Below are 25260 nucleotides of genomic sequence, written 5' to 3' on the forward strand. Positions count from 1 at the left end.
AAGCTGAACATGCATCTATTACACGATGATGAATTCAGTTATTAATTTAAAATCAAACCATATCCACTAAAACTAAGCTTAACCCCCCCGCCAAAACCAACTCTATTTAAATCTGTAATTTATAAGGCTATGTACATTTTATCACTATATCTCAAAAAGTATATACTAGAGCAAGAAAAGCTGAGAAAATCAACCCAAATGTTCAATGAACTATTGATTTCCTATGTGGAAATGCAAGTATTTGGGACTACTTAGAACAAGAAAATAAGTGTCTCGATTTTTAAGAAAATAAACAAATGTAATAGACATATTTAAAATTATGCATGGTGTGTGGAAAGCGGAGAAAGAAATCTGTATAGCTCTAATAATATAAACCATAATTTTTCAATGAAATCAAATGAAATAAGATTGAAGACAAACACAGCACGTATTTAAAACTGTACAATCACTATAAGAATATACCAATTAACTTGGATAGCTTTTGTGGAGGATCATGAGCAGCATAATTAATTTGCTTCAAAATGACCACCGAGCTCTGAAAGTTGTTAGCTCTTAACCCTTTATCTTCAATTTGTAACTATGTACCATGTACCATCCAATTTTTTCCTTTATCAATGAGTTATTATTACAAAATTGCTCTGCTATGTTTCCAAACATTTGGGAAAGTTTCCCAGGCTATGATCTTGAAGAATCTCTATTTAATGCTCCCCATATGTTTTAGTCTACAGTCCCATTATCTAAATGGCTAATAGTCAGTTCAAAACAGCAGGAGGGCTTACATTGGAAAAACTTAAATTCTTATAGTACATTATTTATAAACACAACAGTGAGAAATAAGTTACCATAGTGAAGAACTGGACTGAAAGAAAAAGTATTTGTGTATATAACACTGCTATTCTTGGTTTACAGATAATTCTGACTGTTCTGACCCATTTTTAAAAGTATGGCATACCCCTTCTTGTCTAGTGAAGAGTTTGATACAGTTACTTAAGACTTCACAAGCCTCTCTTGCTGTTTTAGAGATTTCTTCCGCTCTTTTGAGAAACAAAGTAGGTAGTCCTAAAAAAAAGAAGCATAGGTATTAGATTATGTTTTCAGACTGCTGTTGCTTTTGTATTCCATATAAAATAGTACTTACACATCTTATATAGGCAGAAGCTAGCAATGTATTCTACTACCCCACTCTGAGAATTATACAGAATATGCTTGAAAAGGAGAAGTTTGGCAGACAAAATAGAAGTGATTTATGTTTATCAACAAACAACGTTGCCAACTGGATTTAAGATTAAGATTTCAGATAATCTGTGTAGTTGCTTATTGATTACAAAGGTTACCTTGGGGATTATCAGATTGAGTAATCATAGATTGGAAGCTGGATATTTCTTTATCTAGTCGTTGGTGGCAAGACTGTGCAATCTGCAGAGGGAAGAAAAAAGTATTTATCATAGTACATAAAAGCTTCACATAATCATTACCAGAAGAGTACTACATTCCTCTGTTTGCAACAGAATACCCTACAGCACCAGATTTGAGATTCTAGGCTTAGACAACCTTGAACGATGCCGACTAAAATTAGACTTAAGCATAGTACATAAAATCATGTTACAACATCTTACCAGTTAACGAATATTTCAGCTTTAACAACAAGAGCACACAACAGATATAAACTAAATGTAAACCACTCCAAACTTGATTGCAGGAAGTATGATTTCAGCAAGAGTGGTCAATGTCTGGAATTTACTACCTGATTCTGTTGTCACCTGCTCAAACCTCTACTCCTTTACCCTCAAACTAATCTCTGTTGACCTCACCCCATTCCTAAGAGGTCTGTAAGGGGTGTGCATAACCGCACAATCGTGCCTACCGTCCCAGTCCTATTGTCACCAATTATTAGTTCCTATTTCCTGTATTTAAACTTATGTTTATTCTTGTTTCTGTTATATTGTAAGCTTTTGACAAACAAACAAATAAATAAATAATAAAGATACCATATTGGAATTGCATGATTCCAGATGACCACTAAATGGCAGTAAAGTGATACTGAAAACTAATTCTTTTCAGGGAGTAAAAATTATACATGCTCTTAATTTCTGAACAAAGTATCCTTATTCATTAAAAAAATGTCTACTACAAGATAGTCTTCAACTTACAACCAGTGACTTAGCAACCCATTTGAAGATAAAACAGAGCCAAAATAGTTACCCATGCTCTGGATTTGAAGTTCCAATGGCAGGGCCACCTTATTCTGGGTCACATGATTCTATTTTGGGTGCTTGGCAGTCGGCCTGCTTTTACGGATGGTTTCAGTGTCCCACAATCAAACAATCACAATTTACCATGGTTTTTTTTTGCCTAAAATAACTGTTTACTTTGCCGGTTTTTGGCCAAACAAAAAACAAACACCCATTGCAGGCAATGTGTTCATTTAACAACCATGGCTTTGCTTAATGATTAAGGATTTGCTTAATGGCCATGGTGATTTGTTTAATGATCACCATAAAAAATATCATAAAATCAGGTCAGTGATGATCTGCTTAACAAATGGTATGATTTGCATTGTAATTCCAGGCTCAATTGTAGTGTAATTTCACAGAAATACAACAGTTACAAGGTGAAATGGCTGCCATACCATGTCACCATCAAAACTATATTTAGGTGATGATGGTTTGTTGACTTCCGGTTTGTCGGCTTCACGAGCGGCAGGGATTTGCGAAGCTGCGCGATCCCTGCCGCGCTAGCCGTTTTTGGGGCTCCGACCCAGCCGGGTACGGAGCTAGGCTGCCCTGCAGGGGCAGCTGAAGGTAGGGGGATCCGGAGAAGGGTTTGGGGGTGCTGCAGACTCCCTCCCTGGCCGGCAAAACTCCCTTTTCCCAGGACGGTGCAGCGACGGTCTGTAATGGCCGCCACAAAGAAGGTGGCAGCCGGGTAAGAATGCGCAGGAGGAAGTGGAGAAAGTGCTTGAGAGGAGAAAGTTTTTCTTGGCTCCTAGGACTCTAAGACATATCTAATAAAATTCCTGAAAAGTATGACTTTCTGAATAATACCTGCCAGAAGAGGAAAAAAGCGGCTGTGAAGGTGCTGAAAGGATAGCTTTCCCTCTTTTCCTACGGAATAAATAACTGGATATTAAGAAACCTATTTCTTTTAGGTGAAAATTGGTTTTAAGCGATGAGTGGGAAGAGAGAGGATTAAAAAGAAAATATTTGTATGCTAAGATTTGTTGGAGCAGATGCCTTAAGGATTTGAAGACTAGAATATATTGCAATAAGATTTTAAACAGATTTGGACCTTCTTTCTCTTGGATTGATATTGCCCCAGACGGAGAAAGTGAGAATTCTGCCTTGGTTTGGACTGACTGATAACTTTGGGACTGTTTTATTTGCTTAACAAATGGTATGATTTGCATTGTAATTCCAGGCTCAATTGTAGTGTAATTTCACAGAAATACAACAGTTACAAGGTGAAATGGCTGCCATACCATGTCACCATCAAAACTATATTTAGGTGATGATGGTTTGTTATAGTTGTCCCATTCCAAAAGCTGTAGGACACGGGTATCAAGCTTGAGGTGTCACTTTGCCATCAAGTGACATTTCGTGACATTTTCCCCCTTCACGGAGCTGGTGTAGGTGTGGCCTGCATGTATCTGACCTGCGGGCTACCAGTTTGACACCCCTCTTCTAGTATTTATGTTAAAAAGTCAGTCCCTTCTTTGATCAAATACTTATTACTAATGAATGGATAATACACATAACCTTGTGTTCTATTTTATTGCTAGGAACACTGCAAGCTCAGCATATGCAGCAGCTTTCTATTATTAAAGCTCCTGGTTCTACCCAATCAAACATTTCTGCATTGCTTGACAGAATTAGAAAAGATGGGTGAGGAGGCAGGTACTCCAACTTTCCAAACAAATGACCTCAACCTTCTCTATACCACGAGATAAAAACCATATACTATTTTTTTCCTGAAGGTTTTTGCTATTACGGTAGGTATACAGTACCAAAACACACTTCCTCCCATTAAAGAAAAAGGACACAACTATTCTGAGCTGATTCAATTCATGGACAAAGCTGGTATACAGAAATTAGGAAACAGAGAATTCTATGAGAACTCAAGGAGAGATAAAGATACAAGATACAATGAACCATAAGTAATTTCTCAGTTGTTATATGATTTTGTAAATCCGATTTATATTAATGTAATAATTGTTCAAGTCTAGAAAGATCAATGCTATTGGCAAGACAGAAACAAATGTCTGTCTTAGTGGCTATTTGCTAAACAGCTGTTGATGATAGACACTGACATGGAATCTAATTAACAGAGTATGATACTGTATAACTTTATTATGGTTTAAGATTTAATCAGGAGGGATGAGCTCGCTCTTCTGGCTAGAAGTAGCAACAGCAAAACAAAACAAAACAACCAATCTAGAGCAAGGGATCTCCAACAATTCTGGAAGTTGAAGTCCACAAGTCTTAAAGTTGCCAAGGTTGGAGACTACTGATCTAGAGTACCCTTGTCTTCTTTTCCATTGAATGCCAGAATTATTTATTTCCCGCCTTTATTATTTTTACAATAAATCACAGTGTTCCCCCACAGTGATATGGTTGCGATTCGACACTTGGCAACTAGCTAACAGTTGCAATGCAACAATTGCAATCCTGTGGACACTTGACTGCCATTTGCAATCTTTCCTGCTGACTTCCCACAAAGCCAATGGAGAAGTTGGCAGGTTGCAGATGGTGATCACATGACATTGAACTTAATGACCATATGCAATTTGCTTAGTGACCACAACCTGGATTGCAGGAACTGCTGTTGTACATTGGAATGGTCAGATATGTGTGTTTTATGAACACACTACTTTGTGGTGGAGTTTCCCAGTTCTAATTATTGATGTTAACCAAGGATTAATTGTATATAGTTTAGCTTTTTGGCCAAACAACACCAAGGAAAGAAATTCTAGAATCTAGCCCTGCCACTGAAAATGTCTTTCTGTAAATGCCTGATGATGATGTGCTGATGGACAGTACAACCATATATTAAGACCACAGTCTTAGAGCTGAAGCAAGCCCTATGAAGTCAGAGTATAATAAGTCCAGAATTATGTCCAGAATATTTCCCTATATGCAATCGTCTCTTCAAAGCAATGATGCATTAATCTAGAATGTCATTTTAGAGGTAACACTCAAAATATTATTGTCTTTGCCAAACTACAGCTTGTACATCCATATCTGAAAAACCTATTTTGGACTTGAAAATTATTATAAATATAAAGCTATTTTGCACATAACTGGGTTTATGGTTTTATCTATGTGCATTATGTTCTACTAGTATTGTGCTGATATTTCATAGGAAGAAATCCAGAATTCTATACATATAATTCTATAAATTGTCAGACTAGGCAAACCTGATGCTTCTCAAATATTTTGGTCTATAACGTTCAGTGACTTTCACAGTAGATTGCTTGAAATAAATAAAAAAAGCTTCTTCTCACTTACTTTTAGGGAGTCTTGTAACTCAGCAATAGATGTTGCATCAATTTCTTCCTCCTCATCACTTTGTTGTTCCTGAGTACAGTAATGTGTGCTATATGCTGAATGATCTTCTATTGCATGTATCCAATTCTGAAATAAAGTGGGACACAAAAAATCAGTTTAGTAGAACATACACTTGTGATAGGATACCTTTTATAGATTGAAGGATACAACTAATTTCTGGGCACGTGCCAAATGCTTTATTCCAAGATGTGGATGGTCTCAGGACAAAGACTGATTTTGAATTAATTATTCTGCTTAATGATTACTTTACCTATATTTAATTTTTTTCCCTTTTTCTCACACTTAAGATTTTAGAGGCAACTTTTTGTAGGGCTCTGGAAGGTCACGTGAGATTTAAATTCAATTCAACTCTGGTGCTATAATATGCATGACATTTAAAAAACAACCATATTGGCTCCTGTCATCCATTTAGAGGCAACAAAATATGATGGTGACAAAGGTATTGTGAGGAGATTTGAGTTGTTGAAAATTGGTTCCTTTTTATGAAATACTATACTCTGAGATACTAGTCTTAAACCAGGAAAAGTGCTAACATCATGTGGGCTAGCATCTTTTCTACTATTTCTTAATTGCAGATTTTACTTGGTCAATCAAAAAATTGAACACTTATTCAATGGAACTTTATTTTACAAGTTAACTAGAATTAGATAAAGAGGGACTTACGTCTCTTGTCTCTTGACTGGCCTTAGGAACTTTAAAACTGTGAATTGTATTATCAAAGCACTTGATGGAGAAGAGGTAACCATCTGCATTTTTCACCTGCAGTAAACACCAGAAAGCAGATATATAGATTGAATAGATGCATCATATGATTATTTGCAAAAGTTGCAAAAAAATTGCCTGAGCAATTAAGAAAGCATTATAGTTAAGTTTAGCTTTGTTTCAACTTGCCTAGATTTTCTGTGTAGTTGCTTCAAGTAAAAAATGACCAGAGTGTAAAATAAAAATGAATGTTTATAGAAACAAAATGTGATTTCTATTTATCTCCCACTTGCCTGTGCATGCTAAAAAATTCTCTTTGGAAAAACATGAAATAAAAATTGGTAATATTTTAAAATGTTAAAAAACTATGGTCTCCTGCACTAAAAAGTTACAACCAGAAATTCTAGTTTAACCCTTCCCTTCCGCCTACCAGATATATTATGAATGCAAACTCCAGAACTCTACCCACTCAAAAGGTGCATTAGGTGAAACAACACCGATGTAGGGTTATGAGTACAATTCAACAAAAACTCACAGGTGTGGGTGTATGCCTGCAGGAGAGGGAGGATTACAGAACAAAATATTAGAATTGAATATTCAGGATCCTGGGAACTTTAAAAAATATAATAAGCATAACTGCAAAGGTTGACTTGAAAATACATGGAGAATGGCTGATGTATCTGTAGTCAAGAGACAGTACATACAGTTTCTACTGGCTGAAAGCAAATGCTTCAGTTGTTGCCTTTCCATTACTTGCAAAAGTAAAATGGAAATCAGGGCAATATGCTATCGGCATCTGTATATAGAACCTAACATACAAAAAACTGCAGTACTCATTTGACTTTACTGACTGCAAAATTGGTGCTCCTGCCTCACTGTGTGTGTATTCCAGGCTTTAGATCAAGTTTTGATTTGACAAAGTATAAATAAATTCTAAAAGTACATTTTATATATTTAACATTAAGACTGCTACAGCACTGGGAATCATAATATTCATTACCAGATTGATCATTCGATCATTCATTCATTCATACGTACACACACACACCTGAAACATCAATTATATAAAAAGCTGTATTGTCAATAAAAAATATTCTCAAATATGTAAACACTTATGTTCTACATTTTCTTGTAAAGTTTAAGTTGATCACAAATAAAAATAATAATACTGTAAAACTAAAGACCAAGTTATAATATGCCTGGAAGGTATAAAAATTAAAAATAAAAATTAAATTGTTCTGAATATATAGCTTGACAATTTGAACATGACCTAAATCTACAACACAAATCCATTTTATTCACACATAAAATATGTATTTCTAGGTTTGCTTACTGTGCAAATGGCTTGTGTTAAGTGCTTGCATCCCTGACGACGATTAGTGTTTCCAGCATCAGCCCTTCCAAAGGAAAAAAGATAGAGGGACAGAAGGAAGTAAGTAGTTGATCACAACAATTTTCAGTATACCAGTCATTGAGATGAAGTTTTACACTTACTGTTTTTGATACCAAGAGAGGACGCCATGTTCTAGGACCACCCAATATGGCTTCCATCCAAAAAATCTTGAACTCTTTAAAAATAATTTTAAAAATCAACATAAAATTATCTGCTTGTGATATATGCAATAATCAAAGCCCATCACACAGTTTAATTATAAGAGATAATAAGAAATGCAAGTATGTCCATACTAATGCAAGTATATTGCTACCTGATTTACATTTTCTCAAAGGATAGAAATTTTGCAACCACTTGCTTCCTTGTAAAATTAAAGTCTAGTCAAATTAAGGAGGCAATATGGGCTTCTGGGATCTACAGGATTGAAATGGAGTAAATAAATGGCAAGATTTTTTTCCTCAATATCTTTGGTTTCACTTATACAATGACTGGCAATGCTATGAGAATAATGCTTATCCTACTTCTAATTTTAGATACATTGTTTTAACTCCGGAAAAAATGTTTGGGAAAAAAAAAAGGGCTGGATCAGCCTATTTCTCAGGCAACTAGCTTGGAGGGAACTACCAGCAATGAAAGGCAATGCTAGGGCTTAAATCCATGTAAAATATTTAACTCCCCCCTTAAAGAAAGGCAAAACTAAATTGGACTGATCTGCCCTTGCGCTATTTTTTTTTGCTTGTCCAATCATAGAGAAACAAGTTATTCATTTGGAGTCTCTCAAGCTGCTGCAATTAATCTTTGCCAGCCCATGTGCCTTTTTGATCAGGACAATGTTCACGTTTTCCAATATTTTTTTTAAAAAAGTGTGTCTTCTTTTGGAAGCTTTTAGTAGCAAATATTAATAGTTAATTCTACTGCTATTTAGCTCTTATAGACACAAAGTTGATGATAGGACACAGGCTTCTGTAACAGTAACAAGTTCCAATTTTCGGTTGAATGTATAAGAAGCAAAGTTTCAAGCTGCGTGTATTACATACAATTGCTTCAACTGGTGAGGATGCATAAATAATTGTAGCAGCCTAGTTCAAATTCATTGGGTGAATTTGGTTGCTATCTCCCTGAATCATCTTCTACTTAACAACAATTGAACAGAAACCCTGAACTTCTTGAGGCAAATGCAATAATAAAGCACATAGTGGGGAAAAATAATGCAAAGAACACATATTGTATAATTTAACTATTGAGCCTTGTTTCTGCATCTATGTCCTTCCTTAAAAGCACTGTCTTAGCAAAGGCAATTTGCTCAGGTGATTGATAAATATTCTATATTTCTTTTGATATTAACATATGAAATCTATTGGTTCTCTCTCTCTCTCTCAGCTTACAATAAAGGTATGGTATTAAAAGTTTATAATAAAGCTTGAATATTAAACCAACAGTGAAGGGAGGAAGCTAGGCACCTTCCAGAGTAGTCCTTCATATCGTTTCAGGATCTTGTTGGTCATCTATAAAAGAATAAAGATGTTAAGACTCACGTTTATGAACAGTAGTCATAGTTTTAAGAGATGATCTGTGGTACCCACCTTTGCAATGACTTCTCCAAGCACCTGTTTCATTTCTGCACCTTGGGCTAAAGCAAGAGGTGTCTGACCTGTTTAACAGAGTAGATTGATTTGTCTTCAGAGATCGGAATTATAATCAATATGGTAACAACAACAGCGCAGATACTGTTTAACAGAAAAGACTGGTTTTTTAAATAAAAGCATAGGTTACTTGTAGGTGTCTGCAACAAACCTGAAGGATGTCAGAATGGCAATGCATCATGACACTGTCACACAAATGGTGAAATTATATACTTGTGCCGTGTCTACGACCTACACATAAGATGAATCATTGACATGAAGATGTTGTGATTTCTAGATGACTGCTCTGCTGCTTTAAGGCAGAATTTAAATGACATTTTATCTCAATCTCCTCTTAAATATCTCCAAAATATCACACAAACGTACACGATATAATTTTAGCATCTGAAAGGTTTCACATATTAGATAAAGTAAACAGCAAAATTTCTTTCAGCAAGATCAAAATGTATTTGATAAAATGTAAACAATTAAAAGCCAGTTTGGTGTAATGGTCAAGGTTCCAGGTCAGAAACTGGGAGACTGTGAATTCTAGTCCCGCTTTAGGCCCAAAGCCAGCTGGGTGACCTTGTACTAGTCACTTTCTCTCAGCCTGAGGAAGGAAACAATGGCAAACCACTTCTGACAAATCTTGCCAAGAGAACTACAGGGATTTGTCCAGGCAATCTTGGAAAATCAGATATAATTGAATGGAAAGAAAAAACCTTACTCAGTTCACAAGCATTGAGGTGGGGGATAAATTGCACCAATAAAAACTGAGCACATTTGTGGAATCAAAACGCAGGATCCAAACCAATAATTAAAGCTCACTTCAGTATTTATTGAATAGCTGGAAGAACTCCTGCAGACCCAAGGATGCACTCATTTTTTTTTTAAAAAAAAAACAAGTTTTATTAATTTTTAAAACACACAAATTATCATTATTCATTACATGTTTAAACCTTTTTCCATTGTAAATTTAAAGTCAGATAAATTATGATTCTGTTTTAAACCATTTCCATATAACATACCAAAACCTCTTATTCAATTTCTCTTTACTTCTCTTTACTCTTATTCAATATCATTATTATTATTTCATCTGTTTCTTTCTGACTTAGTTACCATTATTCTCATTCTATATTTCTACAAGTTTTTACTAATTCTCCCCCAAAAAGACATATACACACAACACACAAAACATAAAAAAATCTTTTGGAAAGTAACTTGGACCCAGGTGTCTCTCTTCATGGACTTCAATTATATTCATGCTCATCTTACATATCATTACTTATTTTATTTACCATTCTAAGCCTTCTATATTAACTTCTCCACATATTTCACACTTCTTAATTCTACCTTAATTAATCATCTTAGTTTGAATCATTATATTTGTATCTTTTGTCCATTTTTTATCATCCCTTTGTCTTATTCCTTAAAAAAAAAGAAAATCAGTTTCTCCTGAAATCATTAATCAGAGTATGATGCCTTTCTATCTCCCCTAAGTTAATCAAATTAATCTTTAAAATAATATCTAATACCCAATCAGATTTTGCTTGGTACATTCTATCTAACTAATACATCCAACACAATTAAGTGCATAATTAGACAATAAATCCAAATATTAAAAAAAAATACTATAATAAAAATTTTATAATAACATCAATACCATAATTTTATTAAACTCTTTGATTAAAACAATATTCTAAACCTCTCCTATTATTAAATTTTAAAGCCAATCATTTTTAAACATTTTAACATTTTAATCTCTTATCAACTCTTAAACCATTACAATACTACCATCTCATCTTATGTACCTTGCAAAATCCTTTTTTTAAAAAAAAAATTATACTTTATCCATTATCCATAAAAATTCCTTTTTTTCATTTAATTTCAAAACATTGTAGCTTTTCTCCACCTTTTCCCTTTCTTTCTTCTCCCAACAAACCTTTCTACCCCCTTCTTCTAGCCTCTGCCTTACCGGCTTCCCTTCTCTGTCGTATTCCTTTTCCCCTTTGTTTACTATCATCATATTGGTTTTGCACTTTATTTTTCCCTTTCTTAAATGTTTTTTTAGATCTTAAATCCTTAAGTCCTTTAGTTTTCTTCTTTTCTCTTCTCTTCTTTTCTTTCTCTCTTCCTTCTTTCTGGATCAGATTCTGAGATTTATTAAAGATGGCTCCTTCCTTTCTTTCTTGTTCCTCTGCTGTCTTCATCTGTTGTAATGTTTGTTGATAATTAGTAAGCGCCATTTCTAAGAAAAGGAAAGCTTCTTCCACACCATCTTTACCATTTTTTTTGCTTGTTCATATTCTTTTCTTAGTTCCTCAACAGAAAGAGCCATTATAAATCTTTTCTTTTCTTTTCTCCTTCTTTCTTCTTACAACAACCAGAATATTCAAAAGAAAATAAAAAAGATAAAACAATCCCAAAGTTATCAATCAGTCCAAACCAAGGCAGAGTTCTCACTTTCTCCTTCTGGGGTAATATCAATCAAAGAGAAAGAAAGTCCAAATCTGTTTAAAATCTTATTACAATATATTCTAGTCTTCAAATCCTTAAGGCATCTGCTCCAACAAAGTCTTAGCATACAAATATTTTCTTTTTAATCCTCTCTCTTCCCACTCATCGCTTAAAACCAATTTCCACCTAAAAAATAGGTTTCTTAATATCCAGTTATTTATTCCGTAGGAAAAGAGGGAAAGCTATCCTTTCAGCACCTTCAAACAGCCGCTTTTTCCTCTTCTGGCAGGTATTATTCAGAAAGTCATACTTTTCAGGAATTTTATTAAATATGTCTTAGAGTCCTAGGAGCCAAGAAAACTTTCTCCTCTCAATCACTTTCTCCACTTCCTCCTGCGCATTCTTACCCGGCTGCCAGCTTCTTTGTGGCGGCCATTACAGACCGCCGCTGCACCGTCCTGGGAAAAGGGGGTTCTGCCGGCCAGGAGGGGGTCTGCAACACCCCAGTCCCTTCTCCGGATCCCCCTACCTTCAGCTGCCCCTGCAGGGCAGCCTAGCTCCGCACCCGTGTGGTCGGAGCCCCAAAAACGGCTAGCGCGGCAGGGATCGCGCAGCCGCAAATCCCTGCCGCGCGAAGCCGACAAACCGGAAGTCCTCTAGGATGCACTCATTTTTATATATTTCAGAAAGGAGGAGAAAATGATAGTCATACACACACAGATATATACACACACACGTGCATAAGTAATAAATACAGATAGTCCTTGACTTAAAAGTTCATTTAGTGACCATTCAAAGTTACAATGGCACTGAAAAAAAGCAATTTATGACCATTTTTCAGTTTTACGACCATTGCAGCATCCCCATGGTCACGTGATCAAAATCTGGCCACTTGGAAACTGACTCTCATTTATGACTGTTGCAGTATCCTGGGGCCAGGTGATCCCCCTTGGAGACCTTCGGACAAGCAAAGTCAATGGGAAAGCCAGATTCAGTTAACAACCTTGTTACTAATTTAACAACTGCAGTGATTCACTTAACAATTGTGGCAAGAAAGGTCATAAAGTGGAGCAAAATTCACGTAACAAATATCTCACTTAGCAACAGAAATTTTGGGCTCAATTGTGATCGCAAGTCGAGACTAGCTGTATAAGTAATGCATTCATAATTAACAAATCTCAAATTACTTGCCCAACCTTTTACTGTTGCTATCTTCAAGAAAGAATTGTTTTAATAAAAATAACCAATTACATTGTTATAGAAACTTTGATAAAATTTACTAAAATCCAGGCATTTTAAGATGGCCTTTTTAATGTACCAATTAAAAAATTTAATGTACCAATTTTTTTTAAAAAAAACATATGGTTTTACATTGTGTATGCTGCCTCGAGTCGCTATGGGTGAATAGGCGGCAATATACAGTAAATTAAATAAATAATAAATTAGCACATTCCTTTTGTGTTTTTATTTTGCTAACAGGTTCCTACTCTTCTAAGAATTTATTTTCCTCAAACATGGTTTCATAGGAACTGTAACAGGATTAAAAGGAATTTGTGTTCAGCAGCTAACATCTAATAGTTATTTACCAAATTTAATTTCATACTGATTAACATTGTATAATACAAAGTCACAAGGTCTTTACGTGCCAAAATATGTATAATTTACTTTATTATATACTTTATTTCTATTTGCTTTACTTTTAGCTTTATAGGGGACAGCTGAACTCATTAAATGAAGGTATGTTACGTACCATTTTTGTTCTTTATATTAGTATCTGCGCCACATTTTAGGAGCTTCAAAGCACAATGCTTATGGGCACGATATGCTGAGCAATGCAACGGTGTGTTTCCCATCTGATCAGTACAGTTGATGTCAGGAGGATTTGATCTGTTTAACTACAGAGAGTTATAAAAACATTTATTTATTACAGCCATACACTTCCAGAGTGCTATCTCTTCAGGTACTCTAGGGACAGCCAACCAGGATTAGAGGCACAAACCTTAATTAGGCCTCTTGATAATTCCACTATGTTTCACCTCTCATCTAGTTTTCATTAAGCATTTAGCATTATATCTCATCTAGTTTTCATTAAGCATTTAGCATTATATCTCATCTAGTTTTCATTAAACATTTAGCATTATATTTGATTATGATGGCATTGTGTATAGTATACCAGTGCAGCAACTTTTCCAGTTTCTCCTTCTCGGGCAGCTTGTAGAAGGAGTTCCTCGAGTTTTCTTTCTTGAGTCCTTTCCACAGCTAAATAAAAGTAATCAATTAAAAGAATATCAGAGTTTTGGATTCTTGACTTTCAGGAAACAGTAATCACTTCAATAGTGTCTAGTACAGAAGCGGGAGATTAAATTTAAACTTTCTACTCTTAAAGTTTGTTTCCCTTTGTAATAATAGCTGTAGGATCAGTACCATGGTGAACTACATGGTTTGCATACATGAATTGTCAAACTCAAGAGTATTTCCATCTGCACAAACTACTTCTTATTAGCAGTGCTTGGAGAGCTCTGGATCAATTCTTATGTTGCATCTTAGGTTACTTGGATGCATATCCTGAGCTGATGTTTTTAAGCACTAAGTTAACCACCAAGGAAAGAACCTTGTATGCAATATATGCAAATTACTGCCATCGCAACCTGACAAAACCACCTCTTCCTGGTATCAGTCACATCATATTGTGAAACTCAATAGCGGATTCAAATTATTAATGCTAATGACATATGACATTCCAAACTATAAGGACAAATGTAAAGGAAGGCAAAATTGAACAGTTTCTGTCAGCAGTTGCCTGCAGAGAAATCTATATGCAGTAATATTGAGTAGGAAGAGAACTGGCATCAATTAGATGCTATATTATAGTTCTGAAATTATTTTATCAGTTACCCGTTTTCTCACATTAGAATGTGATCTTTATGTGAATATATAACAGCACCACTAGACATGGTGTGATCCTAAGTCACATTCATTTATGCACCCCCTCCTGCCAATACAAAGTCTTGTGGTTTTTAAAAAACCGCACTCCCGTAAGAAGTTAAGTTACACTAATGTATATAAACAGGAAGAAAAGCCTACAATCACATGGATGTTACCTAGTTGGGTAATGAAATGTCTCAAGTCAACAACTAGGCTCAAAGAGCACCAACTTTAGAATGATTTGGAAGGAAGGCAGTCTTGGCATCCCCAAATTTGATGCCCATGGTCACTTACTCAGTCTTAGCCTGAAGCTAAACCCACGGTTCAGAGATAGAGTTTGCTTTTCCTTTTGTACATTTCTAACTCTTCAAACCTTCCCTGTGAAGTCAGAGCTTTCAGCCACCAGGAAATCTGACAATCCAGGATTTGTCAGCTGATGGAAAAGCTTCCTTTTAGATATGTAAAACTAACTTGTGTAACAAGCCGAACAGCTTCAGTTTTCTTTACATCCATGGTATCCATGGATTCACTTACATTATTGCAACAGTAAACCAACAAATCCCTTTCCTTACTAATGTAAAGGATCTGAGTAAATATGCCATATATATAGAACATATTGTATTTACTATTATGCTTACATTTTGTTCCTTGTACATCATACAATAAAGGCTGGAGGATTTTTAAAGTAATTACAGATCAAAGAATCTCTGTACTTTCATACATTCTGACAGTAATAATCTAATCTTAGATCATGTTGCCAACGGATATTAGCTTTTAATCACAATCACATGGAAGCATGAAAGAAAGTGGAAATGAGCACTGAGTGGCTAGTATGTAGATGTTTACCTGAATTTATATTTTGGTGCTAAAAGGGACAAGATTGTGCCACACATGATAATACAAAGCAAACTCAGTTTCCAATTGCCTTTGAGTAACCAGTCCTCAGTCTTCTTACCCAATTATTAGCTCAAAAAATCTCCTTTTGTACTGAATGAGACTGAGTGAAATAGCTTTAAAGAGTTCTACTAGAATTTTAGTTCCAATTATCTCAAATTCATACATTATACAGAATGGATACCTTCCAGCATCTCTCGTATTTCTTTGTCATGGGTAACTTCTTTTGCAGTTTGTCCACTGCCGTTCACAATGAGAGTATCAGCATCACATTCTAAAAGCAGCATAACCACCTCCTGAAAGACAAGGGTAGGACTCACTATCTGCTTTTATCTTGCTTCACATTTTTTTTTTTTCAAAGAATGAAGACCATTAGCAATTTAGAAGAGGTTGGGTTCACACATCATGCTAAGCAGCAATAGAGTTTGCTTCCACTTAGCAGTGTATATAAATCCACACTTGTTTTTTTTATTTAACAAACCCAATTAATGACTCCATAATTTGAATCTGTGTGAACGAAGCCACATACTCACTTCTAAGTGCTACTTGCTAGGTTTGAAGCAGAAAGTTGGTGAATGAAGCATCCAATAAACAAGAAAGCCTCAAGGAATAGCAGAATTCTGAATTTTAGCTACATATGTGAGAATGAACTCATTCCTTTTACCTTGCGTCCTGTGAAGGATGCACGATGCAGTGGAGTATCCCCCATATCATTTAGCACATTTACATCAGCACCAGCCTATTAAGAGAGATTGTTTTTCAGGAGGTCTGTCATTCAAGGTAGTGATCAATAAAAATCTGGCTTTTAGTGATATGATACAGGTAGTCCTTGATATATGATCATTATGGGGCCTGCCCGTTACCTTTGTATATTGTAATGGTCGTAAAATAGGTTGCGGAAGCCCTGGTGGTGCAGTAATTAGAATGCAGTATTGCAGGCGAATTCTGCCCACAGCTTAGAGTTCGATCCTGACGGGCCTCGAGGTTGACTCAGCCTTCCATCCTTCAGAGATCAGTAAAATGGGAACCCAGATTGTTGAGGACAATATGCTGACTCTGTAAACCACCCAGAAGGTGCTGTAAAGTACTATGGGAAAGTACATAAATCTAAATGCTATTGCTATTGTTCATGAGACTAACCCGATTTTATGAACCTTTTTGCACCAGTGATTCAGTGAATCACCATGGTCCTTAAACAAACAGCATGATTGTTAAACCAACCAATAGTTCGGTTTGAATGTGATTTTGCTGAAAACTGTCATAAAATGTGGTCATTTGGCTGTGGGATGCTGCAAACAGCTACAAATGCCCAAAGTTTGGTCATGTGACCACAGAGGGGTCCTGACTGTCAGTATTTCAAAACCAGGTCATAAGCCCCCTTTTTAGGTCGGTTATAACTGTGACTGTCGCTAAGCAACTGGTCATAAATCAAGGATTATTGGTAGATCAACCCTCTTTGGAAATCCTTGCTTAAGGCAGATGTTAAATTGGTAGTGGGGTGAACCTTCAAGCACCCCACCCAAATTTCTTCATTACATGATTGTGCTTTGGGGAATATTAACTTTCCAAATTGTTTCTCTTAAAAAAAAATCTAGGTTTTGGTTATCCATTCAAGGTACTTGATATCTAATCAAATCTGTCACATCTCCATTTCTATTTTTATTGCATGTAGATATTAATTATTGGAGATAATAAGCTGTTCTACCTCCAACAAATCCTTGACAACATTGGTATGTCCAAAATAGCATGCAAGATGAAGAGGTGTCCAGCCGAAGTTAGATTTGCTTCTTCCTGGGTACACACAAGTAAAAAAACCCTTATTAGATCACCCTTTTTAACAATATGCCAGCAGGATTTGGATATTACTGTTAACATGCAGTTTCACAAACAGGATGCAAAACTGGCAGTGAAGTCAAAATTTACAACAAAATATTATTCAGAACCTGAAAACCAAAAGGAAATTGAAAGGATTTTTTATGGTAATTGTTTCAAAATTAGGCAATAACCAGACATTAGGAGATAACAATAGCAAAACATTAAATAGATTCACGCAGACAAATTGCTGTCTGTACTGTTCAGTCTAAGATAAAATCAATAATCTGGGTAGATTAGAATTGAGTATTGTGATATAATTATTAACTGGAATACCGGATTAAAAGGAAATAATAACCAACCAGCCTCACAATGTGGTGAGAGTAAAACTGAAGCAAGAAATATTTGGAAGTAAATTTTAGAAATATAAGGGAAGTATTCTTTTCATAGTTAAAACTGTACTTCCATCAGATGTGGTGGTAGTCTCTAATTTAGATTAATTTCAAAGTGATTGGACAAAAATATGACCAATCTGGCTATCACTATCTGCCAATCTGATTGGCTACAGTATAATCTAAATTAAAAGTGACAAGTCTTAAATAAAAGCTTTCAATAAGCAGCAGCAGAAGGCTACATAGGTAGTCGACACATGACCGTTCATTTAACAACAGTTCAAAGTTATGATGGCCTTGGGAAAATGTATTTATGACCTATCCTCACACTTAGGAACATCGCATTACTCCCTATGGTCACTTGATCACAATTCAGGGGCTTGGCAACTGACTCCATGTTAATGACTTGTTGCAGCATCCTGGAGCCATGTGATCACAATTAGGTCACCTTTCCAGTTTCAAAAAAAAAAACTGTCAATTGGGAAAGGTGGATTTGCTTAATGATCCTGTGACTCACTTAGCGACCACAGTAAAATGGTTATAAAAATCAGCCTAGTCTTGTGATGACTCGCTCTACAACCATACTAATTACAGAAATTCCAATCCCAATTGTGCTTGAAAGTCGAGGACTACCTGGGCTCTCCTACTCATGCCTGTATGCTCCCTGAATGCATCTGGTTCACTGCAGCGTTAAACAGAATACTAAATTATATGGCCTTCAAGACCTGATTCAGTAGAGCTCTTCTTACTTTCCCTTTGATATACACCAGTTCTAGAAATCAGATGCTCTTCCATCCATTCTTAAATTGAAGGACTTTGGATAAAGGGAACCTTTATACTTAATTACACCTATGTATGAAAAATGAACATGCCTCAAATGTGTTGTAATAATATATCTTTCACTGGCCACGATGACAAGGAATTAAGGAAGCTAAGACTTAGTGCATTTGGAAAGCCAAGAAAAGCCAATTACGTATTATGTTCTTGGCGTACAACTGTAATGGGAGCCAACCCATTACAGTAGCAAGAGGTGATGCCAGTTAAGTGAGACAGCCTTACTTAATGACCTTTGTTCTCCGTGATGCAGTCATTAAATGAAGGCTGTTTAGTGGAGCATGGGATGCCACAGAGGAGGGAGTCCTATCCTTGGCCCAGACCCGCCTATCCCAGGCCGCTTCTACTTGAGATACCCGTGGTCTGCTTCCTGTCCCTTGGGGGTGTCCACAGCCCTTGGACCTGCTTCCCCCCACCAGGTCCCCATAGATGTTTCACCCTGATTTGGATCTCCTTCCCACTCCAACCTCATCACCCATTGCCTTTTGAAGATCCAGAGCTTCTGGAGCTTTCCATGTTGAAGTGGTCTGTCCCTGGGCCACAGGGCAGCCTCCTGGAAGTAGCTGCTATTATGGCATGATTGTAAGGAATTGTGGGCATGTTGAAAATGGAAACTGCTTCAAGGAGATGGCCATGTAGCCCAGGGATGAGTGACATGCCCTCTTTCCCAACATGCTCGTGGGGAATTGGTGAGTTAGGATTGGGGGGGGAAAGAGGCAGGAGGATCACTATAGCATCCCTGCAGTCAGTTGTTAGGATGAATGACTAGAGGGCTGCTGCAGCAGTCATCACTTCAAAACCAGATCATAAGTAGGGAAGTCTGTTATAACTTCAACTGGCTACTAAGTGTTGTTGATACTTATTACAGTTGTTAAGTGAAGAGTATCTGCACTAGATATCTGGCAACTCTAAAACAGGCACAGGAATGGCCTGCAACATTCAGATTTAGATTGGCTAAAGACTTGTAAAATTGTTTTACTTTCAATAAGTAATAGGATATTATAGTAGGCTTCTTTTTCCAAAAGTACAAAACATACATAACCGCCCACTCCCTAGCCTTAGCACTTCTACTTATTCCAGGTAACCTTGTAAGGTAGTTTATACCAACCTTTGCAATTTATATCAAAAATAATCTCTCCTTTTTTCATGTTCTCCAACAGCTGTCGAATTTCTTCACTTTTACCATTTCTAGCATCCTGCAGAAGCTGCTGCTCTGCTTCTGTGTTCATCTTCACTAAAACACAAATATTGCTTTATTTAATCTCTCAGATGTCTAATATCCCAAATGTTGTTCAAGGCTGTTAAGAATTACAAAAAAACCTCCAGAATAATTAAAACTTCAAATATAGAAAGAGCATACCTAATAATTAAAACATCAGTTAGTCTAAAAGACAACATGAACTAAAATAGGAAGGCTATGAAAACTCAGCCCAAACTTGGTAGTCTTCACTTGGCATAGAAAATAATCTTCACTTGGCATAGAAAACTACTATTTTAGTTTTTGTAGACTGGAATTAACCAAAAATTATGACCCAAAGAATAATTTCTTACAGATAACAAACTGGGATCGAAATAAACAGATACCAGCAGGTTCATAAAATTAGGTTCCTGTTTACTTCCATAAGTACTATTCTAGAATTCACAAGTTTTTTAAATGCTTTTTGTTATATTATGAATACAGGATAATCTAACCTGTTGTTGTGAATGCTGCTCATCAGATATCTAATATTAATTTTAAACAATTATGTTAGTGGTATCACACATTTTAATTAGCTTCTCATTCAACAGATCTAATCTTTTGGGTAACATGTAAGAGTATCTGAGAGTAATACTGGTCATGAGAAAAGGCTCAGAGACTTCTTATGAGTTGTATTAGGATTTATAGCCAAATGTTTTTCCTAGAACACTGCTAATAAAAAGCAATTTATCGGCAATTCAGAAATGTTATCTGAATTACCAAAGGCTAATCCAAATTCTATAGAGTCTGACATGGAACTGGCAAGCTAATGATATTGATCGCAAATCAATATAAAAAACACATGATAGTTCTTTTTTAGTCTTTTAAACATTTTTAGAGAACAACATGGCATGAATTCAGAGTTCATGAATTCTCACCAGTTAGGTGAGAACAAAGAAATGCCATAAAAGGTTTCACAGGTGACAATTCAGCTTCATAAATTACATCTAGATATCTATTAGGATACAGGGCAGCCTGTGAATACCAAGGTATGCCCATAATTACTTCTGAACCAATTCTGATTTCTGGATAATTTTCAATAGTAGGACTATGACTGTCATCTGCAATTCCAGAGAGACCCTAACCCAAGGGGTCCCCCAAATTGCACTTCAATTCTACACAGAGCAGTGTAACCTATATTGGATAAAAAGTAGAAAATCCCCAGAATCGGGCATCCAAAACCCCACAGCCACTTATGCTTGTTAAGATTTAGCTAAAGGCCAAATATTGTATGAATCCAGCCATAGCACATGGGTTTTCCTACTAGCAACATGGTGGGCAATTCCAATATTCGCTCCATCAAGCTCTGGGATTCAGAGATAAGACCATTTGGCAATTATTGCCCACAAGAGGCCTGTACACTGATCTGGGGAAGGGGGATGTGGGCAAGGAGCTCTGGGGTATGAAATGGCAGAAACTTAAGAGTGCCAGTGGCAATGATGAGAAACGACTATGACTCAACCAAGGCATGAGCCCAGGCCCAGCTAACATTGTGATAAGGAAGATAGCAAATCAGCACCTCTCTGCTGTTATTGATAAAGCAAAATCTTACATTTCAGCAAAATATCTTCAGCCAGGGGGAAAGGACCTGTTTTACTTCTCATTGCAAATGCAAATTATTGTATGTATCACAATAAGCAGCATTTAATAGGAAACCCATCAGAAAACATCAAACATCTAGCTTGTTATAATTGCAAAACATTAAAACCCGTGTCTTTGGCAGAGCTTGGAAGGTCTGTCAATTAACTAGTATGCCAGCAGATGATGTCACTGTCTTTCCAAATGCTTAAAATCTATTGTAATTTTATTGTATATTTTCTATGCTAAAATGTTAATCTTTTGCTACTGTAGCTTTAGAATGGGGGGAAAGGTTAATAAGTTTATGAATTTCCAGAGAATTAAAATTCTTATGTGAATTAGCAAGTGAAATTGAATGACTTCTATAACCTGTACTTTCTGTTCTCAGACCTATAATTAAACATTTCCTTTTATTTCAAAACATGCCTTGGGGCATACTTGTAAACTCCCAAATCAGCACTGTTGAGGATAATGTAAGCCAAAGGAAATGGGGAAAAAAGCAAAAACATTTTATTTCTTAACCCATCAGCTTTCATGCTGTGGGAAGAAAAACCATGGTCAATACATAGCCAGAAGAAAATAAAATACATAATATTATTTCAATGTTTACATATAAGAAAATCACTATGCCTTTAATGTGAGTGTTTGGGAATATGACTTATAAACTTAGTGGCATAATGAATATCTCATTGTTATTCATTTGTCTGCTTCACATTGTACCTACTCTTAATTTCTTAAGTAACACCTTTTGTCTGGACATATCCAAAACAGCTTTTGCTTTATACAACCTCTCCTATAAGATGCAGAATTTTGTTTACCCTCCAAATTCAATTTTCACTTTTGACTTGAAAGTACACTGTCAGGTCTTACACTCCCAGGAGAATCAGTCTCTGCTGTTATCCTGTATTTCATCTGTAGAAAATGACTACAATAGTAATGTTTCCACAGTGTTTATCAAAAGAGGGAACTGGGAAAGTTAAGAGTGGTAATGCCCCCCCTGCTGTAAACAAAACAAATTTCTGGTAAAAGCAATTGGCTAAAAGCTAACAGCTTCTGTATGTTGCAAGACAGCGTTTCTCAAACTTTGCAACTTTAAGATACATGGACTTCAACTCCCAGAATTCCATTGTTAAGAGAATTATTTTGGATGTTGAAAGCAGGGCTGCTAGCTTTATCTTCCGTCAGTGTGAGAAGTTTCATCACTTGTCTAATCCCATGAAATCCTGCAGCCTTTACAATAAAGAAACACTGAATATAAAAAGAGGGCGACTCTCTATTTGCAAATACTGAGCATAAGCACAGCAAATGCTGAGTCCTCTAATACGATTATGCTGAGTAGTTAAAGCTGCAAGATTGTGGCTCTGCCGAAATCAGTTCATGTCCACTTAAACCTTTTGCTTGTGATATCATCTAGCACCAATACAAAATAGATGGAGATTCAATTAGCTTGTAATTCATGCTGCTTTGATGTTAGCACCAGACAAGCAAGTATACTTTCACCTGCAGGAAAGAAGGCATCTCCTAATCCTGTGAATTATATCAATACAATAATTTGCAGGTCAAATTATTGAATTCCCTCTCAAGCAATTTCAGGGAAGGAAACTAGAGACAATCGAAAACGCATTTTATTCCAAACCTGAAACAGGTCAATGAATTTGTGATGTATCACTTACATCGGCTTATGCAGTGTTCGTAGGGAAGATGAAAGACAGACGGTCTTCTAAGATGGCATTTTCTGAATTCGGGTCTTTGACCCGTCTACATCCAGAAGCAAATAGCACAGATGCAGGGGGAAAGTCCACCTACCGACAAGTCTTGCGCTCGAAGTTGAGCTAAAAGGGGAGGAGAGGGGGAAAGATAACTAAGTTATTTTAAGCTAAACTTTACTAACTGTACTGTGGGCCCCTAAGTTTTCACGAAGCAGCCGGCCCCAGCGAACAGCTGGTGGTGGTTTAAACCAGAAATTAGAACAGCAGACGCTCTCAGGTGTGGGGAAAACGGTCAGGCTACCTTCACCCACGCATAGGACCCCTCCCCCCCCACCACAAAAGCCGCTGGGTCGGTGTCCACGCAATCGGAAGCTGGGAAACAAATTACCGCTGTCAAGCCTGGCTCTTAGCTCAGGGGTCTCCAACCTTGGCAACTTTAAGACTTGTGGACTTGCTGGCTGAGGAATTCTGGGAGTTGAAGTCCACAAGTCTTAAAGTTGCCAAGGTTGGAGACCCCAACACTTAGCTTATGCAAAGCCGCTAAGACAACGCGCTATCCCGCTTGTCAGGTGTGGAAAGGGGGAAAGGAGTAGAGCCAATAACTATATCCTAGGCAAATAGCAAGACGGAACCCCCCCCCCCCAATAGCCCGTTCCAGCAAGAAGCGCTCGCCGCTGCAAACGCGAACCTTTTGCAACGCTCCATGTTTGGGGCGCAGCCCACCCGGCCCGCTAGGCTCGCGGCGTTTGGGGCACCGCGCGCGCAAATATCCCCACACTCCCTACCCAGCCTTAATCGGTTTTTCTCTCTTCGCCCCCCCCAATCCTGTTATTGTAAGGCTTCCCGCTCACCGCTTCGGGCAGCGGCCGATTCTGCCGGGCCAACCAAGGACTCGCTCCTTTCGCGCACCCGTCCCCACCGCCGCCCCTCCCGGGCTTTTATCATTTACCCTCCGCTGCACGTGACTTCGTGCGCCGGAGGATTCCCAACCCCTCCTTCCCCGGCCGCTGAAGGGAGCCGTGAGAGAAAACGGCGAGGGCACAGCTCCCCCTAGCGGGAAGCCCTGCAAGGCAATTCGCCCCTGTTGCCCAATTTCTCACGTGGGGACCACCAACTTTCTCGCAGGAAACGGCCCACTTTCGGTTAAGTAAGTTCCTTGGTAGTTCAGTACTGAGTGGTCCTCGACTTGCAACACTTCACTTAATGACCGTTCGAGGTTAGAAGATATTGAAAAAAAAAAGTGACTTATGAGGTATGACCCTTTTTCACTGTTACCACCCTTGTAGCATCGCTATGGTCATGTGATAAAAATTCAGCCCCTTGGGAACTGACTCATGTTTATGACGGTTGCAGTGTCCTGGGGCTCAGGTGATCACCTTTTAAGACCTTCTGACAAAGTCAATGGGAAAACTGGATTCACTTAACAATCTTGTTACCTGTTTAACAACTGCGGTGATTCATTGAACAACCGTGGCAAAGAAAGGTTGTAAACTTAGCAAATGTTTCACCTAGCAACAAAAATTTTGGTCTCAATTGTGGTCGTAAGATGAGGACTGCCTACAGTCTAACTTATAACATGCATTATGCCAATCTCTTTAAGATCAAGATGTCTGAGGTACAAATAGCATAGAAAATTGCTTGTTTGTATGTAAGGATATAAATGATGCCTTCATTTCTCTAAAAATCACTTTCTTGTGCACTAACACAAATAAAAATGGGGATAATTTAGTGAAAAGAATAAAACAGTATTAAAAATGGAACAATGAATGATAACACCATTAATAAATGTTTAATGGGTCTTTCTTAGAGGTTTGGGGAAGGACAAATTGCTGCTACAGTTAGAAATAAATGGTAATTTGATTGCATAACTTTGTTCATAACTGGTCTGTGTAGTTTCTGCATCAGATTCAATCTGCCAAACATTGAGACTTAACTACAGAGGGATAATTTTGCAACAATTCCATGATAAGGCTAGGACTCAGATGAAGCATGGATGTATTAAAAAGGGTTGCTAATAACTTTGTCATAGAATCACATGTCAGAATGTTGAAACAAAGTTAACTTTCATTTTTCCTCAGAAATCTTGTAAAGTAGGTCAGAAACAATTGTTCAAGCATAAACTAGCATATCTCATGAAAGTC

At 37.0% G+C, this 25260-nt stretch overlaps 1 protein-coding gene across 4 annotated transcripts in view; it reads right to left on the minus strand.

Annotated features, from left to right (window-relative positions):
- Positions 1-25260, minus strand: part of OSBPL1A (oxysterol binding protein like 1A) — a 79378-nt gene that overhangs the window by 50071 nt on the left and 4047 nt on the right. Inside the window, exons 1-15 of one of the 4 annotated variants that reach the window (XM_026670338.2) lie at positions 23971-24037; positions 19704-19829; positions 17263-17348; positions 16222-16296; positions 15742-15853; positions 13912-13997; positions 13489-13633; positions 9243-9310; positions 9120-9164; positions 7761-7834; positions 7600-7663; positions 6228-6323; positions 5505-5630; positions 1335-1416; positions 953-1059 (exon numbers count right to left, since the gene is read on the minus strand). In XM_026670338.2, the coding sequence (XP_026526123.1) occupies positions 953-1059; positions 1335-1416; positions 5505-5630; positions 6228-6323; positions 7600-7663; positions 7761-7834; positions 9120-9164; positions 9243-9310; positions 13489-13633; positions 13912-13997; positions 15742-15853; positions 16222-16296; positions 17263-17348; positions 19704-19824 (1287 nt within the window). In that variant the 5' untranslated portion in view covers positions 19825-19829; positions 23971-24037. Of the gene's footprint in view, positions 1-952; positions 1060-1334; positions 1417-5504; positions 5631-6227; positions 6324-7599; positions 7664-7760; positions 7835-9119; positions 9165-9242; positions 9311-13488; positions 13634-13911; positions 13998-15741; positions 15854-16221; positions 16297-17262; positions 17349-19703; positions 19830-23046; positions 23076-23970; positions 24038-25260 lie in introns of those variants that run through there. The other 3 variants (XM_087961637.1, XM_087961638.1, XM_026670340.2) reach the window with 3 other exon arrangements.

This window comes from Notechis scutatus, chromosome 3 (assembly GCF_049901735.1).
Source record: "Notechis scutatus isolate UNSWTSFEM ecotype Mainland chromosome 3, rNotScu1.2, whole genome shotgun sequence".
Lineage (NCBI taxonomy): Eukaryota > Metazoa > Chordata > Lepidosauria > Squamata > Elapidae > Notechis > Notechis scutatus.